Here is a 19,844-nt window from a genome sequence, read left to right on the forward strand (position 1 = left end):
AACAGCTACTATCTAAAGGTTGTGCACTAGCTGGCTACTAATAACAAACATGGAACAGCCACACAAATGGGCAGAGCAGCAGGCAGAAACACAAGTATGGGCACTCCTATCAGAAGGAGCTTGGAGCAGGTTGGCAACAACAGAAACACAGCTGTTCTTTAGTACAGGCATTGGATGGCATTCAAATGCAGATACAGAAGTGAAAATGCATGTCTTGTAAAAAAACTGCCATTATTATTATTAACTTGATTTTTCTATCTTTCCTTTCTACTCATAGAGACTCTTATCACCATTTATCTTCTGTATTTCTTTTCATTTGGGCCAAGGCTCTATTGGGATACAGCTGTGCATTGGCATGGAATAAGCATTATGCCACATGCACAAGGTGTTGTACTTAAACAGGGATGCTCAACTAACAAATGATGGCTGGGTTTGTTTGTCTAGAACAGTAGTTCTCAACCTGTGGGCCCCCAGGTGTTTTGGCCTGCAACTCCCGGAAATCCCAGCCAGTTTACCAGCAGTTAGGATTTCTGGGAGTTAAAGGGCAAAACATCTGGGGATCCACAGGTTGAGAACCACTGGTCTAAAGCATGGCAATAAATTATAGAGGTTTAAGATAAAAGAAAGAAGTCTATTTGAAAGCTATAATTTGAGACACAAATACAAATTTGGGAAGCAGGGAAAGACATGCAGTTTCATCTGTGTATCAGTTCTCGTGTGCACTGACATTTTCTAATTCTCTTTCATGAATCATGTTGCACTCTGGAGCAGCTTTGTATACTAATGCGAAGGTCCTAGGAAATAGCATAAATTGCCTGCATACATTCAGTATTTTCTATCTTGCAGTTTGCCAAGTGCTCTCCACAGATGTGGGAGACTGCTTTTCACAGTCCACTTAGGCACATTTCTCAGATGCCTTCATTTGAGTATGCATGGTTGCCATCAACCATGAAGGTACTCCAAAACACAATTTGGTTTCATTTTGGTGCCCATTACAGTAGAAACCAGTTATCCTAATAAACATACTTTATTGGGTCAGTGTTGGTACCCTTTAGATAGCCTGTGTTTCTGTGAAGGTTATGCCATGAGGCTATTTCTTCCGAAGTTGCCTCAGGGTTCAGAAAAACTTTCCATATTTACTGGCCCTGTTCAAACCTCACAGTAAGCAATGACACTGCAGGATGCCTGATTCAATGAGGGCAAGCAACATACTGACACATGCCCTTTGGCTGCTCCCACTAACAGCAGAAACAGCTACACCCAACAAGAGCCAATTCTTTGGCCTCTTTTCCTAACAACCACCAGAACCTTGTCCCAGTCTCACCACCACCAAAGGTGCAGTTGGTGGAGAGGGAAGAGACAGCCTCTTTGGTGGCTGCCCCTGAACTCTGGGACTCCCTTCCCAAGGAGACCAGAAGGTACCTCTCCTTGTTGCCCTTCCAGCAGTTGGCTAAAATGGGTTAGGGAATACTGCGTTGTCTTAGAATGGTTTGTAACCGTTTTTAATGTTATAGTTGTCTTTTAATTTAATTAGTTTAATTCTATTTCAATGTTTACTTTTTGTACATTTTAGCTGCATTGCTTTTTAAATTGTTAGTTGCCTTGGGTCCCAATCCACCCAGGATTTCACGGAACTTGTTGGGAGGGAAATAAATCAGAGCACCCACTCTCACAGTAAATAAACCACAGGCTTTCAGATTATAGTTTATTTACCTGTTTCAGCTGCAAGTGGGAACAATTAGAGAGGGCACACAACCTTGCTGCTCTCTCCTGATAAACCAGGGTCCCTGTGGCTTACTGTGGTGTTCAAACACAGTTTATATCAGTGGTTCTCAACCTGTGGGTCTCCAGATGTTTTGGCCTTCCACTCCCAGAAATCCTAACTGCTGGTAAACTGGCTGGGATTTCTGGGGGTTGTAGGCCAAAAGATCTCGGGAGCCACAGGTTGAGAACCACTCATGTATATGAATAAACCAAGTTTAATCAAGTTTTACCAATGCTCCCTGCACATGAGACAAGGTGAATAACTACAGCTCATCCTAACTGCCAACTGTGCCCTTACACCTTTTCACAAACTATTGCCTAAAAACCACTTTCAAACACACACATTATTACCCAGGAATCAGCACCTATACTTGCAGAGCTGTGTACAGCAGAAGGCCTGAACTACAACACACTGTTTATCTCAGAGCTAAAATGCATGCCAGGCAACTACAAAGGTTTTCTAAGACAGACTCCTCTAGCCGGAGATCAATGAGCTTTTCAGCTGGATGCTATCATAGTCACTCAGAAGGATGCCTGAATTCAAGAAGATTTAACCTCCTCATATACGGAGAACTGCAGCCTTAAGATACTAATGTGACTTCCATATGCACATCTGTCTTTCAAATGTTATATGGAGAAGCTCCTTTTAAGACTGAAATATATCAAGGTGGAGGTCAAAATCAACAGAAGGAAGTGAAAGATTAAAACCATAGGCTCTCCTATGATTCCTGCCTATGCACTTCCAGAGAGCACCACCAAGTTCTCCATAAAACTGCCAACTGCAAAACAAAGCAACCACTCTCAGAAAACAGCTGGGTATGATTCTCCCATCTACCCAATAGCTCCTGGCACCAGATGCTAACCTTGCAGTTTGATCCCAAAGCACTGCAATAGGACCCATCTGCTAGAAATCCCAACCACTGCCAGGAGAGGGCAGTGGGCAAATAAGCTGCAAGTGGTTTTAAACCAAACACAGCAACCACTAGGCAAGTAAGAGGCATTTATCCTGCTCAAGTCAACACCTCGCAAAAGGAAGGTGCCACACCACAATGCCCCTGAGCCAAGAGGTCCCCTGACTAGAGCTGAGAAGCAAAACTACAGCGTTTCATTCTCTAACACTTAACTACAGTGTGATTTTTTTTTGCATAAAACTGTCTAATGCACTGTTATTCTGATACTATCAAACCTCAACTGTATCAAATATAAAAACCTGAATGCTTTGAGTTTATAAGGAGTCTTAAAAAGTTCCCAGTACACATTTGTTTAAAAGTCCCAGCAGAGAGAAGAGATAAAGACAGACCTAATACAAAAGTGGCTTTAAAAACTAGAAAATTAGATGTCTTTTAACAGTAGGCACCCAAAAAGAGGTTGGAGGGGAGGGGGGAACAGTATAATTCCCTAAATAAGCCTGTTTAGCAAGCAAGCCGCCGCCATCAGGTTACAGGGGTTAAAGAGTTTGGGTTCCATGCAATTATGCACTTCCGGTTGCTGGTTTTCTTCAATGGATTAAAGAGACTTCCCTGATTGGATGCAAATTTCCTTCATCCATAAGTCACATGACCTACGCCAGCTTCACAGCTTTGATAGGGTGACAAACAGCAAAAGCACCATGTGAGTATGTAGAAAAGTCCATGGATGAACCGCTACAAAGCAGAGAATGGGCACACCTAGAGTCAGAAAGCAGGCGTAGTCTTGAGGACAGAAAGCAAAGCTCAGAGAGAGGACAACACGGGGTGGTGATCCCAGATATCCATGCAGCCTGTTATATGGCTTGTTTCAAAGGTGTGTACTAAGGTCTAGCTAGACCGTGGAATGCGCTGTCAAAACAAAAGAAGTCAAGGGTGGGACTAATGGAGAAAGCACCCTGGGAGGAAAAAAAATCTGCATTAGGAAAAAAAAGGAAGAAAAGATGGAACACAGTAAGTATTGTGTTCTTATTCCCCTTTGTGGATGTGTCACATCAGAACAGATGAGAGAAGGCTTCTTGCCCCATGCAAAGACTGAGGCCCCTTCTACACTGCCGTATAAAATCCAGATGATCTGCTATGAATTGGATTATATAGCAGTATAGACTCATACAATCAAGTTCAAATCAGATCACGTGGGTTTGATAATCTGGATTATATGGCAGTGTAGAAGGGACCTGAAAGAAAAAGAACATATATGGATTTTGCCCTGGCTTATCAAGAATAAGTAAGAAGATGCAGTCTCTTCCCCGTACCTAGAGGTACAGCCAGATCAAGAGAGATCCTCGCAGGAGCCAGACGCCATCTCAAGGTTGATGGAGCCATGGCTCACCACCAGTCGCAGCCGTTTGGGTGGCACAAAGGGAGGGAAGGAGACCATTTGCTTGGGAGGAGGCTGCTCCTCCACCTGCTCCTCTACCTGTTCCTTCTCCAGTGGGTCTGAAAGAGGCTGTTCACAGTGCTCCCTGCCTTCTAAGGGGGGTCCCTCCAGGTTGACGTGAACATACTGTGCAAGCTTGGGGTCTACTGTTGGTAGAGCCAGCTGGGATTTGGGCAAAAGCTTAGCTTGCCGTCTGGCCATGCTCCTTGTTCTGTAGAGTAGCTGGGTAGAGGAAAGAGGGCCTGGAGATATGAGTAGGGCTTGTTCTCCTGAAGCAAGGGGTTCTGTGACCTCAGTGTTGCTCTCCACAGTTCCTGTGGGGTGCTCCTCAATTCCCTGGCTAAGATCCCCATTGCTGATGTGCAGCTGATGGTCCCCGTTCTCAGATACTTTGTCTGTCTGCAACCCTATCCAGTCCAAGGGTACCCTCTTGCCAAGATTCACAACCAATCTGCGCCGGTCAAACCAGGTCACATTGTGCTTTTCCATGAAGGAGTAATCCTGTTCGGCCCATCTCAATAGCCAGAGCTGTGATGCAGGGAGCATAGAAAGAGGACAGCGAATCAGACGTACCAGGAGCTGCTTGCGGATCTTACACGTATGCGCACTGCAGGCCAAACAGTCATGTACTGGGATGTATAAAGGCTTTAGCATCCTAAAGTACCAGCGAATAGAAGATCTACGTAAATTACCTGGAGAAGAAAAAAGGAGGTCAGTTCCCAAAACAATGCTCCCTTTCCTACTTTCAGATAGCAAGCTGAATCCACTTCCACTATGGCAGTATTCATACACTATGCCTTCATCACACAGTGAGCATTTTTCACTACTCTGTACCTCAGCGGATTCTCCCTGTTGGGATTCAACCCCACATGGCTCAAGTCTGTAGTCCTCAATGGGGAACAGTTTAGTTAGTTTAGAATAGACTAAGACAGTAGTTCTCATCCTGTGTGTCCCCAGGTGTTTTGGCCTACAACTCCCAGAAATCCCAGCCAGTTTACCAGCTGTTAGGCTTTATGGGAGTTGAAGGCCAAAACATCTGGGGACCCACAGGTTGAAAACCACTGGACTAAGGGTTTCCTTTACCCCTTGTCTCCTGTCTGACGGTTGGGAAGGTACAGTATCTATTTGCTCTCTCCTCTCTGTTTCTGCTCTCATTCTGATTGATTGTTTAAAAAGGATACTTTTCTTCTGCAAGCCTTTTTCAATCTGATTTCTGCCTTCTGACACTTTAATATGGAGAGTATGTGCTATGTACTTTGAGATCTCTCTCTGCTTGTGTGTCAGGAGAGATGTAGTGATTGAGTTTTTCCCTCTCTTAAAACCTTAGAAGAGATGACTATTAGAGTAGCTCAGAGCCAGTTCTTGATTAAGATTATTATTGTAAATAAACCTTTTGTGATTTTTTAAAAGATTGGACTCTGCATGTTTGCCTCCTAAGCTCTGAATTCTTTACAGCCACATCCACGGCACTTCACGCTCTGCTCGCTAATGAGCTGATGCTCAACTTTTGTATTCTGTTTGTTTTTGGATGCTCTGCTTTATTTTAGGGTAGTTTTCCCTAACACTCTCTGCCCTAAGGAGCCCCAAAAATGAGATGCAAATCTGTCAGAGCAGCACTGTTCATGCCCAGGGACACCCCCCCAGGGGTGTTTTATAATGAAAGAGAACTGTAGGGCTATCTAGTTGGTTGCACATAATCTTTTGAAGCCAAAGGGCGCATCTATGGTGTTCTAACCTCACAGTTATCCTTCATTTTGCACAACAAAGCAAAAATTCCAAGGTATTCCCCTGGACTGTAGAGCAAGTAGAAAGCAAATAGAAAACAGAGGGACAAAGGCTGGAAAGAACAGGCATCTCTCTTCTGCAAGATCAAACTGGCCACCACACAGGATTGCAAACTACACACTGTATTACACACATCGCCTTTAAAGATCTCACCGCGTAATCGTGCCCTCCTGCGCCGAGTCTTACGTCCTACTTTCCCACTGCGCTGCGCCAACTTGCATGACTGGTTTTTCCACCGCTGAAGACGGCCATCTGTTTCCCTCAGCAGGTATTTCTCATTGTCCGAGATAGATGGAGATGGTGTCTGATTCAAGAGGCGGAAGGCTCCTCCCCCCTTCCTGAGAGGCAATGGTTGAGAATGGGTGGGGAGGCAGAGGGACAAGACAGGAACAGGCATTAACCAAAGAGACCTTCACCCTGCTTATATAAAATCTTTATATGCTTCTTTCCTGCCAGGCGAATCTTCAAGGCAGCTAGTAAAAAATAAAATAAAAAAGGAAGTACAAATGATTGGGGTTTTTTAAAGTAGATGATGGAAAGAGATTATTCACTGATATACTGGGGTAGAAAGATGGATAGTGCTTTCCTCCTAACCCATAATATGTTAAAGTTTCTATTTGAAAGGTACTGTGATGGCCACAAAGAGACACATTAAGTCCCTCGAGGGTTTTGCTACCTAGCAACCAGGTGCAGGAGCAGACCCCTCTCTTGAGGGTGAAAGTTATCTCTCCTGGGCAGTCTGCACTCTCTTTCTGCAGACATAGCTATTAAACAACTGCATAAACATATGAAAAATTATGTAGTTGTCAAATATTCTCCCCTGCCCTACATTCAACGTTTTAAGAAGCCCCCCCCCCCCTCCAATCCGGCTCCCAACACACAGGATGCCAGTGCGCTGTTTTTACCTTTCACAAGTGTAGCACTCGCACAATTCATTATTCTCCCCAAAGAAGCCGTCACCATAGAAGCATGTGATCTCATCGTCTGGCTCAATGTCTCGCAGCACCTTGACACAGGCAGTGCTTCCATCCATTGGGACAAACTACAGCACAAATATAGCATGGCGGGGGGGGGGGGGGGGGGGGGAGGCAGCAATGGAGCAAAATCAGGGTTAAGATTTTCTTTTTGGGAAAAGAAAGAAATATACTCTATTTTCCCTTCAAAAATCTAGTCTGAAATTTTGGCCTTTCCCAACTGTTTGTTTAAACAGAATAACAATACCTAGCATCAGTATAAAGGTAAAAGCTTCCCCTTGACATTAAGTCTAGTCGTGTCACTCTGGGGGGTAGTGATCATCATCCACAGACGCTTCCAAGGTTATGTGGTCAGCATAACTGCATGGAGCACTGTTACATTCCCACCTGAGCAGTACCTATTGGTCTACTCACATTTGCATGTTTTCAAACTGCTAGGTTGGCAGAAGCTGAGCCTAACAGCGGGAGCTCACCCTGCTTCCTGGATTTGAACCGCCGACCTTTCAGTCAGCAAGTTCAGCAGCTCAGAAGTTTAAACTACTGCACCAGGGGGCCCTTCAGCATCAGTGTTAGGCCCTTCTATACTAAATATCCAATATGCCAAGAGAGCCTAGATCTAGTTTTTTGTAGCTCTGAGATAAAGAAAATTAGATCACATTTCTAACCCACACAATGTTGAAAGGGTAAGAATGATGTGAGGTGGCATCAGAATAAGGAAGCTTTGGAGACCACGCTTCTTGACACTCTTAAATGTTTCAGTCACCCCTTCCTTTCTATGAATGCAATCCCCCCCCCCCCCCACACACACACACACACACCCACACCCACACCTCATTTTTTTATCCAAATTTCATGGCTTATCCCAAGTGCATTGCTTGGATAATTTCCATAGGGAGCACTATATCCCTCCATTTTAAGACAAAATGCCTTACCTTACAGTTTGGCCTACAGTCTGAGAGGTTCCGTGTGACAGACATGTTGTGGGAAAGGAGAACGTAAAGACAAAAAGATAGATACACATTACAGAAATGCCATTTTATTCATTCTTTCCTTTCCTCTCGGTAACAGAGCAGAGTACAGACAAATCCACTTCCTCTTAAACAATAACCAGTTTTGGAAATATCTTATTCACACCCTGCCTTTATTCATGCATAGGTTCAAAATTTAGATTCCTAGGGAGATATCCACCCATGTACTGAGGACACAGAAGCCTTCTTGACTTCAAGCAAGATGGCTGTTTCTTAACAACAATATTTATTTATAACACCATTTCCATCAAAAGGGGGGAATATCTAACATATACAATCAAAGACAAAGATGCCATGCCATGACCAGTGTGGATTCTAGCACACTATACCAATAATGTCTATTTTTGAAGGCATGTTTCAAGCTTTATGGTTGGGGACAGTCTGATATTCTGTTAAATTCCCAATAACTCTGGAGAGAGGGAATCGTTTAGTGGCTACTGTAGAATGGCGAAATAATAGAAATGTTAAGCATAACGTTTGGCACTCTGCAAGTGGATTCTGGAAAGCAATTATCCATCATTAGGTCATGACAATAATAATTTTATTATTGTATCTAAATGAGCAAATTGCCTTTTTAGAAAACAGTAACTCAAGGGATGGCCAAAGGAAAACTTTTCTAATGAGATTACTACTCCACAAACGGATTGGTAAATTGTTATTAGGTGACCTTATCACACGGGAGAATGAATCCACTTTAAACCTGGTGCCTGCCTCCTGCAGAATTCGGAGGTTTGTAGTTTAGTGAGGCTGTGAAAGGCTGCTTCCTAAACTACAAACCCCAGAATTCTGCAGGAGGCAGCAACCAAATTTAAAGTGGATTCATTCTCTAGTGTGATGAAGTAGAAGGTCGTTCGAAACATTGTGGTCCATTACAAAGCATATACTCTGTTTGTAGAAGGTCACAAGTTCAGCCCATGTCGTCTCAAAGTTGAGCACCCTGTGGCGCAATGGGTTGAACCCTTTTGCCAGCAGGACTTCTAATTGACAGGTCAGTGGTTTGAATCTGGGGAGAGGGGGTTGAGCTCCCTCTGTCAGCTCCAGCTCCCCATGCGGGGACATGAGAGAAGCCTCTCACAAGGATGGTAAAACATCAAAACATCCGGGCATACCCTGGGCAACGTCCTTGCAGATGGCCAATTCTCTCACATGAGAAGTGACTTGCAGTTTTTCAAGTCGCTCCTGACATGAAAAAAAATCTCAAAGTTGAAAAATCAGGTTGCAGAAAATGGTGTAGTCTTCTGCATTATTTATTTATTTACTTACTTGCTTCTTACAGTATTTATATTCCGCCCTTCTCACCCCGCAGGGGACTCAGGGTGGATTACAGTGTACACATATATGGCAAACATTCAATGCCAATTTGACATACAATATATATAGACATACACCGAGGCTATTTAACTTTTTCTGGCCGCCAGGGGAGCTGTCACTTTCATTGTCCATCTGCGACACTGATGAAGTACTTCCGCATTCCCCGCATGCTTTTGCTGGAGTGCTTTGCTGGAGTCTTTTTTATGGTCTCGTAAATTAGCTAATTTAGCCTGCCCACACTTTAAGGTGGTACCTAATTTTCCTACTTGACAGATGCAACTGTCTTTCGGGTTGCAAAGGTCAACAACAGGCTACACAATTGGTTGGAAGTCCACTCCAACCCGGGCTGGCTTTGAACTCATGACCTTTTGGTCAGAGTGATCTTAATGGAGTTGACACTCAGCCAGATGCGCCACAATCCCGGTGCCACAGAAAGTTACTGCTTATCAAAGTAGACTGCGTTAGACTAGATAAATCTTCCTTTTTTCAATTATTCCTGTATGTACCAAAATATTCAAAAACCCTTAGAAATTGAATTAGAAGAGGAACCTTTTAGTAGCAGCAAAAACAGGAGTGACAGGAGACTTTTGCTGTACATTAGCACAAGTGACTCCATAAGACTGCCAAGATGAAGAGTGACAGATTTCACTAGAGAAATAAAGTATGTGTTCTACATTCCACTGCAAATGGACATCTTCAATTCATTATTAGAATGTGCATGATCAAGTGTCAAATTATATTAAAAACCTTTTGTCATTATTATTTTTTCATTTAAAAACAACACAAAAAATAGTTTTAACAGCAGTTTTTTGATGCAGAAACTAAGCCAGGACCTGAAAGTTTCTAACAGTACTAGGGAGAAGAGGAAAGTCAGTAAAAGACCTTTGAAACAAGGACTAAGGGACACAACTAAGACTAGCTGGAAGCTTCCACATACCATGGTTAATGAAGGATGCAGGTCCCAGCCACAGCTGGGCGCTTTGCTTTCGCGTGGAGTACATGACACTGAAGTCGTTTTCGCCTGTCCGCAGGAGGCTCTCATCTTGTTCCGTCAGGTCTGCAATGTAACCCTCCAGGAGTTCCAACTTATCATTCTTTCTCCTTATGGTCGAAGGGAAAAGAAATAATCTTGTAAATCAGCAGTACTCCTGCTGTCACAATACAGCATGAAGTACAGCAGGAAAGGGCAACTGATAAATATTATGCCTACTTTGCCATGTATCCATTCCCTTCCATGAAGGCTGAGAAGAGGACCTTCTCAGGGCTATTGCCCTGTCTGTGAAATGCTTCTCCAGACAGCCTCTGTGGGCACTTGCTCTGTGCGTCTTCCTGCACCAGATTACGACTTTTCAGTTCTTAAAGGTCCCCTGGCGGTGGCTTTTGCACAATTAAAACTTTTGCGCCAGCTGCGCGTGTACCTTGGGAAGTCAGACTTGGCCACGGTAGTCCATGCTCTTGTTACATCCCATATAGATTGCTGCAACGTGCTCTATGTGGGGTTGCCCTTGAAGACTGTTTGGAAGCTTCAACTGGGCCAAAGGGAACACACAGGTTGCTCACCAGAGTGACATACAAAGAGAGGATATCCCTTCTTTTGCGCCAGCTACACTGGCTGCCATTCTGCTACCGAACACAATTCAAGGTACTGGCTTTAGCCCATAAAGCTCTAAATGGTTCTGGCCCAGCTTACCTGTCCGAACATTGGTGGATCTGGACCAAACTTGTGGAGTTTGGGGAAAATAGACCTTGACCTTTGGGAGTTGTAGTTACTAGGATTTATAGTTCACCTACAATCATAGAGTATTTTGAACTCCATCAATGATAGAATTGGGCCAAACTTCCCACACAGAGCCTCCATGTCCAACAGAAAATACTGTGTTTTCTGATGGTCTTTGGCGACCCCTCAGACACCCCCTTGCGACCCCCCCAGGGGTCCCGACCCCCAGGTTGAGAAACACTGGCCTATATGTAAACCAAAGTCCCCTTTGGGGTAGAGAAAGGTGGGATATAAATAGGGTAAATAAATATACAAATAAATTCTCTCAGGCCTTATACAAATGTTGTTGTTGCTTGCCTTCAAGTTATTTTTGCCTTATGTCAATCCTAAGGTGAATTTGTCAGTGTCTTCTTGGCAAGATTTGTTCAAAAAGGGTTTGCATTTGCGCCCCTCTGATAGCAACAGAATTTGACTTGCCCAAGGCCACCCAGTGAGTGAGGCTTTGAACCCTGGTTTCTCAAGTTGTATTCGAACACTTAAACTGGTTCTTAGAGCTTTGAAATATTGTTGCCATTCTTCAAGTCTGAGGAAGCCACCTCCAGACAACTTGAGTTTATGCTACATTGTATATTCATGTTTTTATGATTTATAACTGTATTTCATTGTTTCTAATCCTGCTGCAAACCAGCCTGAGAACATATTAAGCAGCATATAAACACACGTATAAATCACTTTTCATTTCTAAAGTTACAGACGAAGAAAAAAGAGCAGGCCAATTATACCAGAAAATAAAACGAGAGTCACAGCATTGTGAACGTACCATGATTTTGCAGAGACCACCCGGGCCCCATTTATTTCCAGGGAATATCGGTTACAGCGCTTGATGACAAAACCACTTTCAGGAAGGAAAATACGAAGGTAACGAAATATCTGGAAAACCAAGATAAAGAACAAATCCCATTAGTGTGGTTTTGGAGGATGCCTTCCCAAATAGACATAAAGTCACCCAGCATACTCCAACCTCTCAAAGAACATATTTATTTCATTATTTAAAACATTTATATTTTGTCCTTCTCGCCCCGCAGGGGACTCAGGGCCGAGCACGACATATATAAGGCAAACATTCAATCCCGGGACATCAAACCATAAATATATACAAACATTAAAATCACTTATATCCACATTAAAAGTTGCTTAAACACCCATTTTGCCTCATTCTACATATACACTGTAGAATAATTTCAGTTTGACACTACTTTAGCTGCTATAATTCAGTGCTACAGAATCATGGAATATGGGGTTTGTTGAAGCACCAGCACTCTTTGGCAGATAAAACTAATGACCATGAAATAAATCAACCAATTCTTCTTCTGTCAGCCAGTTTGGTTTATATGCTGGATTTGTGTGTGAGAAACTGCAAGTCGCTTTTGGTGTTAGAGAATTAGCCATCTGCAAGGACATTGCCCAGAGGCTGCCTGGATTTTTTGATGTTTTACCATCTTGTGAGAGGCTTTTCTCATGCCCCTGCATGGGGAGCTGGAGCTGACAGAGGGAGCTCACCCCACTCTCCTCAGATTCAAACCACTGACCTGTTGATCAGCAGTCCTGCCAGCACAAGGGTTTAACCCATTGTGCCAAAAGGGGCTCAACTTTGAGATGACATGGGCTGAACTTGTGACTCTCTACAAACAGGCTTTTCTCATGTCCCCGCATGGGGAGCTGGAGCTGACAGAGGGAGCTCAACCCACTCTCCCCAGATTCAAACCTCTGACTTGTCGGTCACCAGTCTTGCCGGCACAAAGGTTTAACCCATTGCTGGATGTATATCATACATGAAGGAGTTCTGCCTCTAGTGCTCATTTTTTAAAACACAACAAACTATCAATAATGAGAGAGATAAATCTTTCTAATCCACTGAGCTTTTCTGTTCTCTGCTGCCACCCCTTTCTATGATTAAAAAAGCAGTCCAACAACACATGGGTTATTGCAAGAAGCATGAGATAAGACCACTCACACCTGCTATATATATTAGCAAGACAAAAATTTGCTCCACATATTTAGTGTACCCTGGAAAGGAGGGGCACCATAACAGAGTCAGGATTTACAATTAATTCATACTAACATGATATAGGAATTACTGATTAACACAAAAGCATGCTTACTGTTTAGTTCTGACAATAACTAACTTTCACGTATCGAAAGTAAAAATTACTATCTAAACCACTTTTTAACACAGACCCCACCCACTCTATCCAGACCAGAAAGCAGAGAGAATTTTACATGAGTCTTGAAGGCAGCCTCCTGCTGACGGCTCCGGTTTGCAAAGTACTGGCAGGCCCACCCACCCTGCATGAGGGTCTGGTATGCGACTTCAAGGTCCTTGCGCTTCCTGAAAGCCTCTACTGCCTCTCGCAAATGGTGCTTCCTTCTGATGGCTGGGAGTGGACTGCAGTGGTGAAACACAGAAAGAAAGAGAAGGATCTCCAATGAAAAATACACTTGAAAGCATTATTCCTCTTATGTCCCAAGCTGTGTAGCTCCTGTCCTATGTTGCCCTCTAAAGCTTCCGATTCCTTTCGATCTCAGTCCTTACCTGACGTTCATCTTATGTGTCTTGAAGCCAACGTAAGGGTCAAGAATGAGTGTTGTAGCCAGGTCATCAATTTCACATAATTCCTTTGCAGTTACCCGAGTGGAACCCATCTTCTTTCCAGAAGCATGCTGTACTCAGACCGGCCTGCCTGTGGAAAGAGAGAACACAGGAAGTTCAAGTCACACCCTCAGGGACGAAGCTCTATTGTTATGGTGTTATAGAAGGCTATTGTTATTGTTATACCGAAATTCTGGAATAACAATAACAGTGGGCAGGAAAAGAGATTTAAAGATGGACTCAAAGCCAACCTTAAAAAACTCAAAGCCAGCCTTCGGGCTGAGAACAGCGGTATATAAGTAAGGTAAATAAATAAATAAATAAAAACTATGGCATAGACACTGAGAACTGGGAAGCCCTGGCCCTTGAGCGCTCCAGCTGGAGGTCAGCTGTGGCCAGCAGTGCTATAGAATTTGAAGAGGCATGAATGAGGGCGAAAGAGAGAAACGTACCAAGAGGAAGGCACGTCAAGCCAGCCCTGAACGGGACCGCTTTCCAGCCCTAATTACCATGAAAAAAATGTACTATGGATTTTGCAGACACTGTCTCCTCTCATCTACCCCACTGCAGTCTTCAAATATGGTCTCTTTTGGCTTTGTTTTTAAATATATATTTAACAGAACTGTTCCAATATACTTAACACTATGACAATACCATAGTCATTATAACCAAATCACAACTGAATTAACTCACCATGTCATGGATTTTTAAATATATAACGGACTATGGACTGTGTGTGCTTTATGGGCATACAAAATTCAAATCTGAGATGCATGTCTAGCCACTAAGAATGCTGCCATCTTCCTCAAGCGAGCACATTCCCCTTGTCAATATCAATTCTGTCTCCTATTAGAAATTCTCAGTTGGAATTCAGTTCACATGAAACAGCACATGAGTCACCAAATTCCATAATTATTACATTTGCATTCTTGCCAGTCTTGTTATGTTCATGCTCTCAATCTACCTGTCTTCCCCTATACCCAAGATCTGGTAATGTAGAATTCCAAAGAGTAGAGGAAACAAATATCCCATTTCCACAGAGGCAGTGTTCTGCTGCTCATTTTATCCAAAGCCCAGCTTAATAAAAGAGATACAAATTGCTACATGTATTTCATACTAGATAACCAAGGAGCTGATTAGGAGATACTTGTTGCTTGAAACCGCCTAGCAGTTTCAGAAGGAAATAAAAAAAACAACCAGAAGTTCAAGGAGTGACTACTGGGGCCACTTTTCCCAGGACGGGTTGCCTAAAATCCCGAAGCACTAATGCAAAGTGCTTATGATTACAGGAATCCAGGCATTTTCCAGCCGTGAAAAACAGATACATTTTTTTCTCTGTAGGAGACATTGTGATTATTGTTGGTTTGACATAACTGCTTATGAAGAAAACAAGTAAACTTAAAAACCTCTTTGCCACTATTTTGCTTCCCAGGTGCATATCAAGGACATGACTCAGAATGGGATGAACCTCAGGTCATCTCATTGACAACCCCATGGCATGTTGCTCCAGACAACAGTCATGACCTACATTTAGAAATAGATTATAATCACCTCATTGCTTTGTTTAAGGACACAACTCTTAGCTTTTGAAGAAGTGAACCCCAGACAGGTCAGTTCTAAGGAAACATTTGCCAGGCCTGCAGTGAGTCTCAAGGCAAAAAAAACTGGAATTCCCTTTGATCCTAATTCTACATTTCACAGCTGATTAACTCACGCCTCCATTCCTGTGTAGTAATACAAAGACTGTTAACATTACAAGAACAGCTGTGCCTTTCCAAATTATGGCCTCAAATAATCTTAAGCAATCAAAAGTCTGCTTTCAAGTTGTGCCACTAGAAGAATGTGTACCGTATGCAGTTTTATTTGCCCAGACACTGCATCAAAACATCCATCCATCCAGACACCTCCAGAGTCCTCACCTTGATCATTATTTTGATAGCAAAGTCTGCCATGAAGCAATCCAAGGCCCAAAGGGAAGTCACAGCTGAGTGGGCATATGGAATTCTCAATTATTTGTTAATGTTATTGTGTGCCTTCAGGTCATTTCTGACTTGTGGCAAACTGATCACTACACTTTCTTGGCAAGTCTAAGGTTGACAGTGTGTGACTTGCTCAGATGGGTAGCCATGGCTGGGCAATGATTGAGAATTCTCAATACTATGTAGTTGCATGCCTTCACATCATTTCTGACTTAAGGAAACTATTATTATTATTATATATTTATATCCTACTTTCCTTCTTTAAAAAAAATCTAGTTCACCTACAACCAAAGAGCATTCTGAACCTCACCAACGATGGAATTGAACCAAACTTGGCACACAGTTCTCCCATGACCAACAGAAAATACTGGAAGGGTTTGGTGGGCAGTGTCCTTTGGTTTTGGAGTTATAGTTCACCGACATCCAAAGATTACTGTGAACTCAAACAATTATGGATCTGGACCAAACTCTACACGAATACTCAATATGCCCAAATGTGAACACAGGTGGAGTTTGGGGGGAAATAGAATCTTGCCTGGAGAAGACAATTATGCTGGGGAAGGTGGAAGGTAAAAGGAAGAGGGGCCGACCAAGGGCAAGATGGATGGATGGCATCCTTGAAGTGACTGGACTGACCTTGAAGGAGCTGGGGGTGGTGACGGCCGACAGGGAGCTCTGGCGTGGGCTGGTCCATGAGGTCACGAAGAGTCGGAGACGACTGAATGAATGAACAACAACAAGAAGAATCTTGACATTTGGGAGTTGTAGTTGCCAGGATTTATAGTTCACCTACAATCAAAGAACATTCTGAACCCCACCAATGATGGAATTGAACCAAACTAGGCACACAGTTCTCCCATGACCAACAGAAAATACTGGAAGGGTTTGGTGGGCAGTGTCCTTTTGTTTTTTGGAGTTGTAGTTCACTTACATCCAGAGATGACTGTGGACTCAAACAATGATGGATCTGGACCAAATTTGACATGAATACTCAATATGCCCAAATGTGGACACTGGTGGAGTTTGGGGGGAAATAGAATCTTGACATTTGGGAGTTGTAGTTGCTGGGATTTATAGTTCACCTAAAATCAGAGCATTCGGAAACCCCACCAATGACAGAATTGGGCCAAACCTCCCACAATGAACCCCCATGTGGGCCACAGCACAGGAGACGGCTAGCATAATATAATAATAATATAACATACTAATAATATAATAAGAATAATGTAATAAGAAGCTATGATAACAATAATATAATATCAATATAAAATACTAATAATATAATAAGCTATAATAAGAAGCTATGATAACAACAATAGGGAAAATAGTGGAGGGGGGGGAGATGATATTAATAATAGCATCAAGAACAACAATAATGGGTGTCTTTGGGGAGGGGGAGAGAGAGAGGCCTTCTTCCCCTCCCCCTCCTAGGCCTCGCTCACCACCTGCCTCCCCTCTCCTCGCCCTCTTTCCCCGTCCCCAATGGCCCTTCCCCACACTCCTCCCTTCCCCTCCTCCTCCGGCTCCCGAGGGGCTCCTTGCCTGCCTTCCTCCCTTTCTTCCCCACACCACGTACCTCCCACAGCCCTTCTGCTCCTCACCCTCCGGTCTCCACACAGCGCACGCCCCGCCTCCCGCCGCGCGCCCGCCCTTTTCCCACCCACACCATTGGCCGCTCCGCAAGCCCATCCCGGCTGTCCCGCCTCTCCGTTGGTTACCTCACCTGTCCGTCAAAGCCGAGTTCCCGCCTCCCAGCCGTTGTCCCCCTCCATTGTGCCCCTCAAGCGAAGGCAGCTTCCCCCGTCTTCCCGCTCTCTCCCACCCTCCTCCGCAAAGCCCATTGGCTCAACGGAAATGCCGCTCAAAATCAGTCGCGGCTTCCTATTGGATCGTTTTTTGCCATGAGGCGGGATTATTTTGCCCTTCCTCAACAGCGATTGGGTGATGTCAGTGGCTGTCTATATTTACTCCCGCCTTCCGGAGTCGAATGAGGACGCGGCCCGGCTTCGAGGCTCCCCATTGGAGGACAAATTTCGTCCCCTCCTCCTTTTCAGAAGAATCGATGTCCCACCCAGCTCTCCTCCTATTGGATATCGAGGCAACCCTTGCGTTTCCTATTGGTTAATAGGATAATAGGATGTAACGCTCACTGTGTGAGAGCCCCGCCTCCCCTTGCGAAGAAGATGCTCATTGGCCGAAGAAGGTGCTCGTCATACTTAAAACCCGCCTTCGACTACCAGCGGGCCATTTGTAGAGCTGGAGCCCCCGGTGGCGCAGTGGGTTAAAACTCTGTACCGGCAGGACTGAAGACCGACAGGTCGCAGGTTCGAATCCGGGGAGAGGCGGATAAGCTCCCTCTATCAGCTCCAGCTCACCCAGCTCTCTTCCTATTGGATATCAAGGCAACCCTTGCGTTTCCTATTGGTTAATAGGATAATAGGATGTGGCGCTCACTGTGTGAGAGCCCCGCCTCCCCTTGCCGAAGAAGATGCTCATTGGCCGAAGAAGGTGCTCGTCATACTTAAAACCCGCCTTCGACTACCAGCGGGCCATTTGTAGAGCTGGAGCCTCCGGTGGCGCAGTGGGTTTAAGCTCTGTGCCGGCTGGACTGAAGACCGACAGGTCGCAGGTTCGAATCCGGGGAGAGGCGGATGAGCTCCCTCTATCAGCTCCAGCTCCTCATGTGGGGACATGAGAGAAGCTCCCACAAGGATGATAAAAACATAAAAAAAATCACCCCTGGGCAACGTCCTTGCAGACGGCCAATTCGCTCACATTAGAAGCAACTTGCAGTTTCTCAAGTAGCTCCTGACACGACAAAAAAATAATAATTGTAGAGCTTAAAAGCAATATGCCCGGTTTCTCATTTCCTATTGGGCTTGTTACATTGCTTGTTATTGTGGATCCAACTCTTCAAGTATTTCCAGAATGTTGCCATTCTTTTACTTTGGCTGTCACTCACAGAGATCCTTCTCATGATTGACGCTGTCTCTCAAGGTCCTGTCTATCAATGGAGGGAAGGCTGTATATAGGTTCTTAGAGTTGGAAGAGACCTCATGGGCCATCCAGTACAACCCCATTCTGCCAAGAAGCAGGGAAATCGCATTCAAAGCACCCCCGACAGATGGCCATCCAGCCTCTGTTTCAAAGCCTCCAAAGAAGGAGCCTCCACCACACTCCGGGGCAGAGAGTTCCACTGCTGAACAGCTTTCACAGTCGGGAAATTCTTCCTAATGTTCAGGTGGAATCTCCTTTCTTGTAGTTTGAAGCCATTGTTCTGCATCCTAGTCTCCCAGGCAGCAGAAAACAAGCTTGCTCCCTTCTCCCTATGACTTCCCCTCACATATTTATACATGGCCCTCATCTAGCCTCCTCTCAGCCTTCTCTTCTTCAGGCTAAACATGCCCAGCTCTTTGAGCCGCTCCTCATAGGGCTTGTTCTCCACACCTTGGCTGGCTTCAAACTCATGACCTCTTGGTCAGTAGTGATTTCATGCAGCTGGCTACTAACTAGAGACTACACAGAGAAGCCATTGAAATCCACAAGCATGTGGACAATTTCAACAGAAAGGAGGAAACTATGAAAATGAACAAAATCTGACTACCAGTATTAAAAAAAAACCCTCTAAAATTAGAACAGCACAACAACAGAGAGGAAACAAGGACGTCTAATCACCTCTCAACGAAAGGTTGCTCCAGGCAGTGCCAGGCAATCAAATGCTAATCAACGTGGTCAGTTGAAACATTCACACCTAGCTCCAGCAGACAAGAGTCCTTTGTCTCACCCTGGTCATTTCCACAGATATATAAACCCCCTTTTCCTTGTTCCAACAGACCTCACTACCTCTGAGGATGCTTGCCATAGATGCAGGCGAAACGTCAGGAGAAAATGCCTTTAGAACATGGCCATATATCCCAAAAAAAACCTACAACAACCCTGTGATTCCGGCCATGAAAGCCTTCGACAATACATTGAAGCAGAGAGTGTTTGAGGACTGGGGCAATACTAGCCTTTGACAATACTAACTTGTTGTTGTTGTTCTCATAGTGATAGTGGTGTGATTTTACATTTCTGATTGATAAACAGGGGACGAGTGTGGAAGCACAGAGATTTATGGAGGCAAAGAAGCTCGAAAGACTCTGATAAGACATTTCTTTCTAACACTAAATATAGGAAAAGACTTTTGGCTGGTTCGAACCAGCTAAAGAAAAAAGAGTCTTCATTACATACAAATAGTCACACCTACTTTTATGTTAATTTCTTGATGACTCAATGATGTAATGCTGTTTG

General features: G+C 44.1%; 1 protein-coding gene across 3 annotated transcripts; it reads right to left on the reverse strand.

Moving 5' to 3' along the window:
* Positions 1-230: 230 nt before the first annotated feature.
* On the reverse strand, positions 231-17,318 carry KMT5C (lysine methyltransferase 5C). 3 transcript variants are annotated; one of them, XM_060780453.2, is made up of 9 exons: positions 17,278-17,318; positions 13,519-13,666; positions 13,206-13,371; positions 11,746-11,855; positions 10,146-10,309; positions 7,802-7,821; positions 6,801-6,937; positions 6,049-6,233; positions 231-4,802 (listed from the first exon to the last, which is right to left on the reverse strand). In XM_060780453.2, the coding sequence occupies exons 2-9, from the start codon at positions 13,626-13,628 to the stop codon at positions 4,003-4,005; spliced, it is 1,692 nt and encodes a 563-aa protein (XP_060636436.2). In that variant the 5' UTR covers positions 13,629-13,666; positions 17,278-17,318; the 3' UTR covers positions 231-4,002. The 3 variants fall into 3 exon arrangements, with proteins under 3 accessions (XP_060636436.2, XP_060636435.2, XP_060636434.2); XM_060780452.2 differs by lacking the exon at positions 17,278-17,318 and adding an exon at positions 17,156-17,196; XM_060780451.2 differs by lacking the exon at positions 17,278-17,318 and adding an exon at positions 17,131-17,190.
* Positions 17,319-19,844: the final 2,526 nt, after the last annotated feature.

Source organism: Anolis sagrei, chromosome 6, assembly GCF_037176765.1.
Source record: "Anolis sagrei isolate rAnoSag1 chromosome 6, rAnoSag1.mat, whole genome shotgun sequence".
NCBI classification, from domain to species: Eukaryota; Metazoa; Chordata; class Lepidosauria; order Squamata; family Dactyloidae; genus Anolis; species Anolis sagrei.

Bases quoted from the DNA above. Each gene is read 5' to 3' on its own strand.
- KMT5C (XM_060780453.2), bottom strand. From the start codon at position 13,628: ATGGGTTCCACTCGGGTAACTGCAAAGGAATTATGTGAAATTGATGAC. The intron at 13,372-13,518 runs GTAAGGACTGAG...TCACCACTGCAG, and splicing joins ACACATAAGATGAACGTCAG to TCCACTCCCAGCCATCAGAA. The intron at 10,310-11,745 runs GTACGTTCACAA...TTCGACCATAAG, and splicing joins GTGGTCTCTGCAAAATCATG to GAGAAAGAATGATAAGTTGG.